The 12558-nt window shown below is 41.2% G+C and overlaps 1 protein-coding gene across 8 annotated transcripts in view; it reads left to right on the top strand.

Annotated features, from left to right (window-relative positions):
* Positions 1 to 3733: 3733 nt before the first annotated feature.
* Positions 3734 to 12558, top strand: part of LOC127452271 (protocadherin-7-like) — a 173952-nt gene continuing 165127 nt past the window's right edge. For all 8 annotated transcript variants that reach the window (XM_051717631.1, XM_051717623.1, XM_051717614.1 and 5 more), the window contains exon 1: positions 3734 to 8060. In XM_051717631.1, the coding sequence (XP_051573591.1) occupies positions 4974 to 8060 (3087 nt within the window). In that variant the 5' untranslated portion in view covers positions 3734 to 4973. The remainder of the gene's footprint in view (positions 8061 to 12558) is intronic.

Here is a 12558-nt window from a genome sequence, read left to right as displayed (position 1 = left end):
TTGTTGCTGAGCAGGTATGGAAATGGTGTCTACCCGCATAGGGGTTGTCACCCTTTGTTTGTCTTGTGAACACATTAATCAACTCCAATACAGGGTTGAAAACACCAGATACCACCTGTCACTCTAGATTAAATCTAGCCTTTAAGATGAGAGGATACAGCCTCCTCTGAACAGCTTCCATCACATTTGTAAAAGTTGCAGTAACACTTTTCAGTGGCACCTCTTCAATGTAATGTGTGGAAGCAGAGTTATTCTTGTCACAGGTTCTCACTCCAGCTCTCACTCTCTGAGATTTGGCACTTTATTATCAATCATGCATAGATATGAATCTGTTTCTCTCTAAAAACTTGTATTATTTATTAAGGCTAATAATTTGACTTTAATTCCCTTTAATCTAATTGGATCTCTATTGTCCTCATATTATGATTATAGTAAACTTTTCTATGTACACTTTTCACATCTGCCAGGTTCTACAACTGTTTTCATGATCAACTGTGAGTTTGGAAGGCGGGAGTGAACTATGGCAGGGTAATATGATATGGGACAGCATATTAGTTTTGCATTCCCATTTGCTGAAAAAGCAAACAAGAAAATCCACTATTCTGCTTCCATGAATTTCCAAAAGAGTCAAAAATAGAGAGAGATGGATTACGGTAGTCAGAAGAGAGAAAAATGCAAAATGTACTTTCACTCCCTCAGCAACTTAGCGACTGTACTTTAAAACCCCATTGCAGCAGTGTTGAGTAGTTTGTTGGATTTTTTTTATTTTTTTTATGGCCAGGATAATATAGTACAAAGTTGGGCTGCACAATTATGATGAACATCATAACTGATTATTCATATCGATGAATAGAATTTACATTAAAATACTTATTTTGTGGGGCAGTTGCATGCCATATTTTTTATGTAGGCTATGCATCAAATCAAAACAACTAGAGAACAGTGTTCCTGGACTGCTTTAATATTTCATTTGCATGAAAAACATAAAGTGTTATTCACATTTTGAATACATTTTACACAGTATAATTTAGATAGTGAGCATCACTGATCTGCTTTTAGCCTAATTTAAACGTGTCAGATTTGCCTTAGCAAACTGCAACAGCTGTAATTATTATTAATATTCGATTAATTGTGCTGTCCTAATACAAAGTCAGCGTTAGGAATTAACTTTTTATATAAATGGCCATATTTTCCCCCAGGATTTGATTTTCAGGGGCATTATTTGATTTTCAGGTGCATTTTTGTTTATTCAAATTAATAATAATAATAAAAAGATTAATACAAAGAATCAAATCATTTACTCATCCTCATGCCATCCCAGATGTGTATGACTTCCTTTCTTCTGCGGAACACAAACAAAGCTTTTTTTAGAAAAATATGTCTGTTCTGTAGGTCAGTACAATGCAATCGAATGGTGGCCAGTACTTCAAAGCTCTAAAAATCACATAAAGGCCTTATAAAAGTAATCAATATAACTCCAGTGGTTTAATCCAACTCTTCAGAAGCTATATAATAGGTGTGGGTGAGACACAGATCATATTTAAGTCCTTTTTTTACAATAAATCTCCACTTTCACTTTCAAAAAGTGAAAGGATGTGAAAATGAAAGTGAAAGTGAAAAAGGATTTAAATATTGATCTGTTTCTCACCCACACCTATCATGTCCTTTCTGAAGATATTGATTTAACCACTGGAGTCTTATGAATTACTTTTATGTGACCTTTATGTGATTTTTGGAACTTTAAAGGTCTGGTCACCATTCACTTGCATTGTAAGGACCAACAGAGGGTGACAAAAATGATGAGAGAATTTACATTTTTGGTGAACTATCCCATTAAGAACTATATCATATGTTACATTATGAGGACAATTTATTTTATTTTTTTTTATTTTTTTTGCCCCCACAATTTGAAATATCTGACCCTGCACAAAGTAGCCCATAGTAGAATACATTGAATAACTTTCAATGATTGTTTAGCCTGAATGGAACTCTGCAAGTTGCCCGACAACTCTAGGAAAGGTTGACTAACTAACGAAAATGTTAATAGTCTGACATCATTTACAGCTGACACACACTAATAAAATTGGCATCTAATTGTCTAAAACATCCTCCACACCTCTCTTATAGTTTCAATAGTGTCATTAACTTTTCTATAGGTAAGCCATAAACCTAATCCCATCAAAGATTTGCTGATATGTGCTTGTAAAGTTTATTGACTGCTCACTTTATGGTTTAGGTGCTGTTTTTCAGTCATGAATGCCATTTTTGTGAACAGGAACCCTCAAGCAAAATAGCATGGAAAACCTACTTCAGCTTAAAATCTCTACCTGAGAACAGCCTAAAAAAAATTATGACTCTATAATGACTCTATATTAAAAAGTTGACCTCTTAACTTCTGTGCACTCCACACTAAAAAGGGTAACACCCTCTAGTGGCTTTTGAAAGCACTCATTTCAAATGTCATTAACGTCCTAATGAGTGACAGTACTTTTTTAAATGAGAAACGGACTGCAGGGAATAGAAGTGAAAGTGGTGCCCGAATTTGACTCACACATTTGAAAGAAAGTAGATCAGATGCACAGATGAAGCAAGTATCTCAGGTAAGCTCTGCTATCTATACATGCTACAAATCCAGCCTAACAACAACATACATGACTAATTTGTTCAGTATAATAACAAGTGGACAACAGAGGGCGCTATGAAGCGACAATTGGCGCAGTGTTCATATGAAGAATAGGGGAGGCTTCCTTCTTGCAGGCGACAGCCCCAGTCCGACACACCCTCACCGCACGCTGGGAGTTCAGTCAGCTCTACCCTTTCAGTCAGAATTTAGCTGGCCACAAACCGCACACGTACACACATATTCCTTAAAACCCAACCATCCACATTTGTTGCAGTACTTAAACATAATCGGGATGCGCTGTTTTTATATTAGCTAAACAGGTAAATTACTAGGGAATATAAAATGGCACCTCTGCGCTGTGCAGTGACACACTCAAATCAGACTTTTGGTCACGGAGTTTTCACAGGGAGCCGCAAGAGTCACCGCACTCACTCCTTTTCCACCAGTGAGTCAAGCGAGCGTCGCTGTCCGTGGTGCCTTTTCTGCGAGAAAAAAAGAGAAGTCCACAACAGATGGAATGATGAGTGTAAAGTAGTAGAGGACACACACCGCAGACATTTACTCGTGCTGAAGAAAAGCATCACACCACAAACGACCACACACATAATTTACATTCTAACAGACCGAAACAGAGACGATGTGGGATGCCAATGGGATAATGAAAAGACTACTATTGGGAAGGGCGGAGTGTAGACAGAAGGGATTAGTAAGACGAAAACAAGATTTAATATATTTTTATTCTACCGAATAATGAAATACCTATGATAGCAATCGAATTGTGGATTTTGAGAGTAATGTCTACCGGTGGTTTTTAGGCTACATCATGCAGACACAACACTTTTTTTTTTTTTAAAGAAAGAATATATATATATATATATATATATATATATATATATATATATATATATATATATATATATATATATGTTAGACCACACTGCTATGAGTGCAAAATAAATAAATAAATAATAATAATAATAATAGAAATAATAATAATATAAAAAATACTGACACAGCAACAACAAAATAGCAGGAGCCCCTGGACCAAGCAGGCTAGATAACCATTCACATCTCCAAACCCAACGCTCACCAATTGCTCATTTCCGGATAGTAAACCATTTACACAATACTTTGCAATAAACTGCCCTTGTGAACCAAAAAGAAGAGAACCTCGTCCAGGGGCGGACTGGGAAGAGAAATCGGCAGTGGAGTTTACATAGAAACTGGCACAAAAGTTGTTGAGCGGGGTGGGTGGGGGGTTGTCGCTGTCATTTTCTGCATATCGCTGCCCCCTTCGACATATCGCGGCGCCGTTTTGTGGCCCGTTCTGCTTAACTGGAAAAGTCCCGTTTCTCCCGATGGCCAGTCCGCCCCGTCACACACTAAAACTAAGCGATCAAGTTGAGCTTTGTTTGTCGCACAGGGAGCGGAGCGCAGCGCGAATGGTTTAGAGACACAGAGCGAGAGAGAGGGTGTGAGAGAGAGAGAGAGAGAGAGAGAGAGAGAGAGACTCGCGCGCAGAGTGTTGCAGATACACACGCGCTTCTGCTGCAGGTGAGAGGCGCGCGCTGGACAGAGGGACCGTCCTCGCGCTGGAATTTTAGACACTTTCCTAGCATCTCTGCCGGGATTTGAACTCCTTTACTCGTTCGATTTTGCATCTTGCCGTGACACTGAACGGCACAGTGGCACTGCGGAGATTTTACCCCCTTTCTGGTGCAAGTGAGAGAACTATTAGACGCTGTTGAGTGGACTGGAGAAAAATCAATGCGCTCCTGTGTATTGACAGGCGCGGAGAGGACAGTTCGTTTGCTGCTTATACCAGTGGCACAAGAAGCGAAGAAGTTCCATCTTGCAGTTTTTATTCCTTTTCGTGGGAAATCATAAGGAGCAGAGAGTCCGAATCTGGGAAGGCTGGATTTTAAAAGCCTATTAACTGATTTGACGCAATGGATTGAATATGTGGCTTTGCTGCATTTAATGAAAATACTCCCGTCGATGACAAGTCATGGCAAAGACGGAGTAGTCTCAGCAAGTATTTTCTGGCATGTTTATTTCAAGCATAACATTGAATGAATTTGAAGGAACAGGACTTAAAGACGCAATTTGATTAGTGTTGCATGCATTCAATGGAAATAAAGGAATAGTGCGAGCCTAGGATTAGAGGGGGAAAAAAATGATTTAAAATAATGCACTATTCTGCCTGAGTTTGGTTACCACAGAGAGGTGTCCCGGTGGCGAAACGATTTAACCAAAGCAAGAAGAAGGTAATTTTTTTGTCAGGAAAAAAAAAAAAAAAAAAAAAACACGTTCAAATAGATTAACGTTCATTTTTTTTTCGCGAGGAACAATGAGGACTACAGGCATTGTGGACTGTTTAAGATACTGCTTTCTTATCCTACAGCTGCTGAGTCAGCCGGTAGCCAAGCAAGTGCTTCGATACAGCCTGGCTGAGGAGGGTCCCGCCGATGTCCGTGTAGGTAATGTAGCCGCGGACCTCGGCATAACGGCTGGCATGGATGTGACTTTTACTTTAGAATCCGGCTCCGAGTACTTTAAAATCGACAACATGACCGGAGACCTGAGCACGAACGAACGGCGGATAGACCGCGAAAAGCTGCCGCAGTGCCAAATGATTTTTGATGAGAACGAATGTTTTATAGATTTCGAAGTGTCCGTGATAGGGCCAGCTCAGAGCTGGGTCGATCTCTTCGAGGGCAAAGTGATTATTTTAGACATAAACGACAACACGCCGTCTTTCCCCTCTCCCGTTCTTACTCTCTCAGTGGAGGAGAACAGACCAATTGGCACACTTTATCTGCTGCCCACGGCCACCGACAGAGATTTCGGTAGAAACGGAATTGAGAGATACGAGTTAATTCAGGACAACGGCGATAGCTCCATCAGACGAACTGGCATTTCAGGCTCCGGCAGTGTTGACACTCACGCTGGCAAGCGGAGATTTGACGAGGGGGCGAGTCGTAGCAGCGTCTTTGAACTTCAAGTTGCTGACACCACAGACGGCGAGAAGCAGCCGCAGCTAATTATCAAAGGGGCTCTGGACAGAGAGCAGCGCGACTCCTATGAGCTGACTCTGCGTGTTAGAGATGGGGGCGACCCCCCACGCTCCTCCCAAGCCATTCTTAGGGTAATGATCACAGATGTGAATGATAACACTCCACGCTTCGAGAAAAGCGTGTATGAGGCAGACCTGCCAGAAAACAGCTCCCCTGGCGCCCCCATTCTCCAGCTAAAAGCAGGTGATACTGATGTTGGTGTGAATGGACAAATCGAGTATGTTTTCGGAGCAGCCACCGAATCAGTGCGGCGACTGCTGCGGCTTGATGAAAGCACTGGCTGGCTCAGTGTTTTGCATCGAATTGACCGCGAAGATGTCAGCCAGCTTCGCTTTACAGTCATGGCACGTGACCGTGGCCAACCTCCTAAGACTGATAAGGCCACAGTGATCATCAACATCAAAGACGAAAATGACAACGTTCCAAATATTGACATTCGAAAAATTGGACGCATTTTTCTCAAAGATGGCGTGGCTAATGTGGCAGAGGACGTGAATGTTGATACGCCTGTTGCTCTAGTCCAAGTTTCAGACCGTGATAAGGGACCTAATGGTATTGTGACATGCACAGTAGTGGGTGATGTTCCATTTCAGCTCAAACCAGCAAGTGAGGTAGAGGGTGAAATGAATAAAAAGAAGTACTTTCTCCATACGTCAGCACCACTTGATTATGAAGCAGTGCAGGAGTATAATGTGGTCATTGTGGCTGTTGACTCTGGAAGCCCTAGTCTCTCTAGCAATAATTCATTATTAGTTAAAGTTGGGGACATGAATGATAATCCACCCATTTTTAGCAAAAGCACAGTGGAAGTTTCATTTCCTGAGAACAATGCTCCTGGTGAGCGTGTTGTCACAGTAGTGGCCTTAGATGCAGACAGTGGCAAAAATGCAGAAATCGCTTACTCCCTGGACTCCTCTGTGAACGGAATATTTTCCGTTGATTCAGACACAGGTGACATCCGTGTCAACACCATACTTGACAGGGAGCAGACGGAACGCTACGAGTTCAAAGTTATTGCCAAAGACAAAGGCATGCCTGTTATGCAGGGCTCAGCCACTGTGGTAGTCCAGGTGGCAGATAAAAATGACAACGAGCCAAAGTTCATGCAGGATGTATTCACTTTCTATGTAAAGGAAAACCTGCAACCCAACAGCCCAGTTGGCATGGTCACAGTCATGGATGCCGATAAAGGACAAAATGCAGACATGAGTCTATACATTGAGAAGGAAGAGGACATTTTCTCGATTGACAACAACACAGGGACCATCTACTCAGCCATGGCTTTTGACCGCGAGCAAAAAACCACATATTCATTACATGTAAGAGCTGTTGATGGAGGCGAGCCACCCCGGTCTGCAACGGCCACAGTGTCTCTCATCGTAGTGGATGAAAACGATAATCCTCCCACTGTTACTTTTCCCATGAACAGCTCATACACACTTCTCCCCCCCTCTAGCAATGTAAGAACAGTGGTCAGGACAGTCACAGCTACAGATACTGATACAGGTGTCAATGCTAATCTTAGCTATAGTATAGTTGGCGGCAATCCATTTAAGTTGTTCGAAATTGATGCAGGAACAGGTGTCATCTTGTTAGTAGGCAAACTAGAACAAAAACACTTTGGCCTGCATCGCCTGGTTGTGCAAGTTAATGACAGTGGGGTTCCATCGCAAAGCACCACAACACTGGTGCACATCTATGTCAATGAAACACTCTCCAACTTCACTATTGTGGAAGCGCAAATTGCAAGAAGCCTTGGCACGCCAATTAATGCTGACATTGCAGGTGACCCCAACTATGATTTGGGAAAGCAACGACTGAGCATCGCCATAGGGGTTGTGTCAGGTATCATGACAGTCATTCTTATTATCCTGGTGGTGGTCATGGCACGCTACTGCCGCCCCAAGAACAAGAACGGCTATGAGGCTGGAAAGAAAGACCACGAAGACTTCTTCACACCACAGCAACATGACAAAAGCAAAAAACCCAAGAAGGACAAGAATAAGAAAAAGTCTAAACAACCTCTGTATAGTAGCATTGTCACTGTTGAGGCATCCAAGCCAAATGGGCAGCGCTACGATGGCGTAAACGAGAAACTGTCAGACAGTCCAGGAATGGGCCGCTATCGCTCTGTCAATGGTGGCCCAGGTAGCCCAGATCTTGCTCGCCATTACAAATCCAGCTCACCCTTGCCCACTGTTCAGCTGCACCCACAGTCCCCCACGGCAGGAAAAAAGCACCAAGCTGTTCAGGACCTGCCACCGGCCAACACATTTGTCGGCACTGGAGATAACATATCCATCGGATCAGACCACTGTTCTGAGTACAGTAGCCAAACCATCAACAAGTACAACAAACAGGTAAGGGCATCTCTTTATTTTTAATCTATGAAATCTTTAAATCTTAATCCTCAAGCTTTTTCTGAGTAACCACCAACACTATTCAGCCTACACTGTAATACTATCATGCTAGATATATGTATTTTTAGCTGATGCTTCTGTTTCCCTGTATCGACCTGCTTCACTTCAGAGTGCCATTTAGATGTAGTGCTCAAAGCGAAATGAAGGCATTCTTCAGTCAGGGATATCATATTCACCAGGATGCCTGAGATGCCGAGGCCAAGATGTGGACACATTTGCACGTCTTTAGAGAGTAGTTGTAGGGCAGATGTTGGTGTCAGTGGTGATGAACTTTGTGTGTGTGTGTGTGTGTGTGTGTGTGTGTGTCTGAAGATCGAATGGCATCACATATGGCTCTGGTTCACAGCTATTCCATCTCAGCAGTAGGCTTGCAGCCGGAGCTTGACCCAAGCTCTTTTATCAAAAGATGGTTACTTCTTTCTCTTTCTGGGAGGGAGGATAGAGGAGGGGTGAGTTAGATGAAGCAGCGATAGAAAAGATTGAAAAAGGTGTAATGTTAGTTGTGGTGTCATGTTTTAGCTTGCTTATCCGAACATACTGGGAACATTGGGGAGGGAGGTCACATTTAACTTTCCTGTACTCTTCTGTGTCTGGACCAATTCACTGACCTAGCAGTGAAATCTAGGCGGCCCCATCACTCTCTCTCTCTCTTCCTTATCTCACATTCTCTTATCTTTATTGTTACCCCATACCTCTCTCTCTCTCCTTGTTGTTTATGCCATCATTTAACACGTAATATGCCCTTTGTTACAGTAGGCTCGAAACGGATTTTGAATTCTAAGGCGCACATGTGAAATAATCAATTTATATCATTATTTTCCCGTCCTGTGGAGCATTCAGAGCTAGGTGAGGTTAATACAAAATGATGTCAGCCCTTTCATTGTCCAAATTTGCTAGGAAAAGAACACTTGCCCTGTCGTTTCATGTGTTTTCTAAGGTGGTTAATGCATTATTGATTTCTATCTAACATGGTGTAAGTAGTGCCCTCCCTTGCATTCCAGAACAATGGCCTTTCTAAACACAAGCCACAAGATAGCCTTCTCAACACCCCCCCCCCCCCCCCCCACACACACACACACACACACACACACACACACAAACACAACTTTACTAATATTTTGGGATTTTCTACATCTACTTTGAGTCAAGCTTTTTTTAAAGGGTTAGTTCAAACCAAAGTTAAAGTTCTGACATTATTCACTCACGCTCATTTTGTTCCTAACCTGTATGACTTTCATTCATTAAACACAAAAGGAAAAAAATAGGCAGAATCTCAGTCACCATTCACTTTCATTGTAAAGGGGAAAAAAATGCAATGAAAGTGAACGGTGACTGAGGCTTACATTCTGCCTAGCATCTCTTTTTGTGTTCTATAGGTAAAAAAAAGTCATATGCGCTTGGAACATTGTGAATGATGACATTTTCAGGTGAACTATCCCTTTAAGATATTTTTCCCGATCTTCCACATTCAGGCTCTTTGCACAGCTTCCGTTTTTTGTTGACAACTCTGCCCTGCCTTTCATCTCTCTCTCTCTCTCTCTCTCTCTCTCTCTCTCTCTCCCTGTGTTTAGGCGTCTGCACTTCTTTGCGAAAAGAGTACTGTTGCCTATGTTTCTTTCGGACATCTCATGCATATTTAAACACAGACTCCATTTACTGCAGCAGCACATGTATTGTGTGTCCAAGTGCTCTGCTTAGATAATTATTTATTTGCTTTTTATTTGAGAGCTGCAGTGCTTTCTGGAGTCCGTCCATTTGTTTGTCCATTCAAATGAAACCTACTTCTTCTTAGGGCGCTGAGCGAAAGAGTTCTACACTATTACCAGTTTGCAATTACGGTGTCCTTGGCAAAAGGCGAGATCAAGCCCAGTGTCATTACGTATATCCCTGCTGACAATTTAACAGGGGCTCTTTAGATGTTTTATTGAGCATTATCAGGAGTAGCCAACATGCCCTCACAAAAACCCATTTAGGTTGCTGCATAGCATAATAGTCTATACAAAATACATTACAGGGAGAAGTCATTAGAATTTCTTGAGCTTAATATGTTCCCAGCTTGCCTTTGTCAGCAGAATGATGTTTTAAAGTAACCTTAGTATTTTTGTTTTTGCTTTTATTATTCTTTTTTTTTAACTACTTCCCTTCTCAATGTCATTCTGCATCTGTCACTCATCATGGAGGAAAACATGTGGACTATTCTTGAGTGTCCCACTGCATCAAGGTTTAGAGCTGTATGATATAGGGAAGACTGGGGCTAGTTGTTACACTTTTTACTCTACATGGCAGTTTTATTTTTGAAAGTCTATTTCCATATAGCCACATACCTTGAAGTCTTGGCTACAAAAAAAGCCATTGTACATTTTCGCCAGAGATATATTTTTAATCAAAGATACAGTTTATTAAACACATGTTGGCCTTCTGTGACAACTTGCCCCAATAGTGGGGCATGTTGTCACACTATATGGGGTAAGTTTTCACAATGCAACCTGCCAAATCTGCTCCTCTCTTTAAATCTACACCTACATTAAACAGCCATTTATAGGCTAAAGTACAAAAATATCAAAACATTGTTTTGGCAAACAAATATTGTAATTGATAAATTGTGTATGTTTTGGACATTTAAACACAAGTGACAACCTGCCTCAACAAAATTGTGACTGCATGCTTCCCAACTTGACTTTCATGAAAAATACCTTGTCGTAAGAACCCACTGTCCTAATTACACACTGATACACAAAACTATTAACTTTATTTAATAGTGGTGACTATTAATGGTGACAAGAAAGGCTTGTGTAAAATAATTTTATTAAGTTTGTTTCTAATTTGAAACACAGTAATGAACACTTTTTGTAATGGGACAAGAGAGTCTGCTAAAGGTCTTAATTGTAAATGCAAATCTAAATAAGATTCTTAGTACTTTTATGTAGCATTTCACTGCATACTATAGAGGTGTGACGATTCGATTACAAAACGATTCTCGATGCATCATTATTTTGTTTGTTGATGTGTTATCACAAATAAACTCTCCAGTTGCTATGTGCTTGAGTTTGTGAATGAATTTCAAGATGGCAGTTTCAGTCAGGGACAATGGTTGTGTGGTTGATACATCCAGTCTGCGGTCAGTTCTGTAGTGTCCACTTGGCTTCATTTTATGTCTGCCTGAGCATTTGTTTCTAGCATCTCATTCTTGTCTCTGGCACGCACATAAGTGCAACTGCACTGCTGCAGTTTAAATTGAAATCAGAATTAATTTGATTAATTCGATTTTGTCTCCCATCCCTAGTATATTGGATGGAAATGCTCCATAAACAAGTAATTGTAACATTGTTGAGTTTCAAAAGGTCTGTTCTCATGGCCTCATCATACTCTGAACTATTCACACTGTACTGTAGCTTTTAAATTAATAATGGAGAAAATACAGTATAGTGGTATTAATAATATCGTGTAGCAGAATTGAAATACCCAGTTTCTCCTATTTCTGGACAAGCTTAATTTTTCCTTCACCATACAATTCCCTCTGGTGAAGTCATCCATGAAAATTACCTGTGTTTTTCTCCCCGTGAAAAGGCTGTGCTCTTTTTGACCGTATTTGATTTCAGCTCTTGTGGTCTGACATCTGAGATGCTTTCTCTTTCCCCCTTCCTCTCTCCATTTTCTGGCTAGTGGAGGAAAGGGTAAAGGAGACAGGGACTAGAAAGAGGGCCCTGTTAACAGGCTAGAGAAAGGTCTTTACTGTTCTCAGTTCTCATAGTGTGTGTGTGTGTGTGTGTGTGTGTGTGTGTGTGTGTGTGTTTGTGAGAGGTTTCGAGTGCAGTGGCCTCGTAAATGTTTGGTCTGGTTTCATGTTACCTACATCCCCCTAACCTTCTTACACACACACACACACACACACACCGTATCACTCCAGACAGGTAATCGGACAACACTAGTGTTTCCATGTCCCGTTGCACATGAGACATTTAAGCTGTCGTTGATTTAACTTAATGCAGATGGGAGACACCACCTCTCCGGCTAGCCAGAAATGTTATATTTCAAGGCGTTTTCTAATGTTCAACACCTCAAAAAACTAGTTTGATTGTTTGAACTGGCTTTGGTTGTATTGTTTATTCACAAATAATGTCTCCGATGGGAGAGTGCTCTTTCCTTACAGTCTATATTTTTGGTGACTGTAGCTGCTTGATTCTCTTGAGTCAGTGCTCTAAAGACACAGAAAAAAAAAGGTGAAAAAAGGGTATATCCATAACCGTTAAAGGTTTAAACCAATGAATATGGAAATATGGCCTGGATTCAGTCTTTAATCATTTCCCCTGATCTCCCTCTCTCTCTAGATCAGAGGCGATTAAATGCATTCAAACAGCATGAGTGTAATTCACTGATGAAAAGGGATTCTTGCCTATTTTGTACAAATAGGACTGGAGTTATAGCAGCCTTTTTGATT

This window comes from Myxocyprinus asiaticus, chromosome 2, assembly GCF_019703515.2.
Source record: "Myxocyprinus asiaticus isolate MX2 ecotype Aquarium Trade chromosome 2, UBuf_Myxa_2, whole genome shotgun sequence".
Taxonomy (NCBI): Eukaryota; Metazoa; Chordata; class Actinopteri; order Cypriniformes; family Catostomidae; genus Myxocyprinus; species Myxocyprinus asiaticus.
Note: the sequence above shows the minus strand (reverse complement) of the source record. Positions and strands in the feature narration are given on the sequence as shown.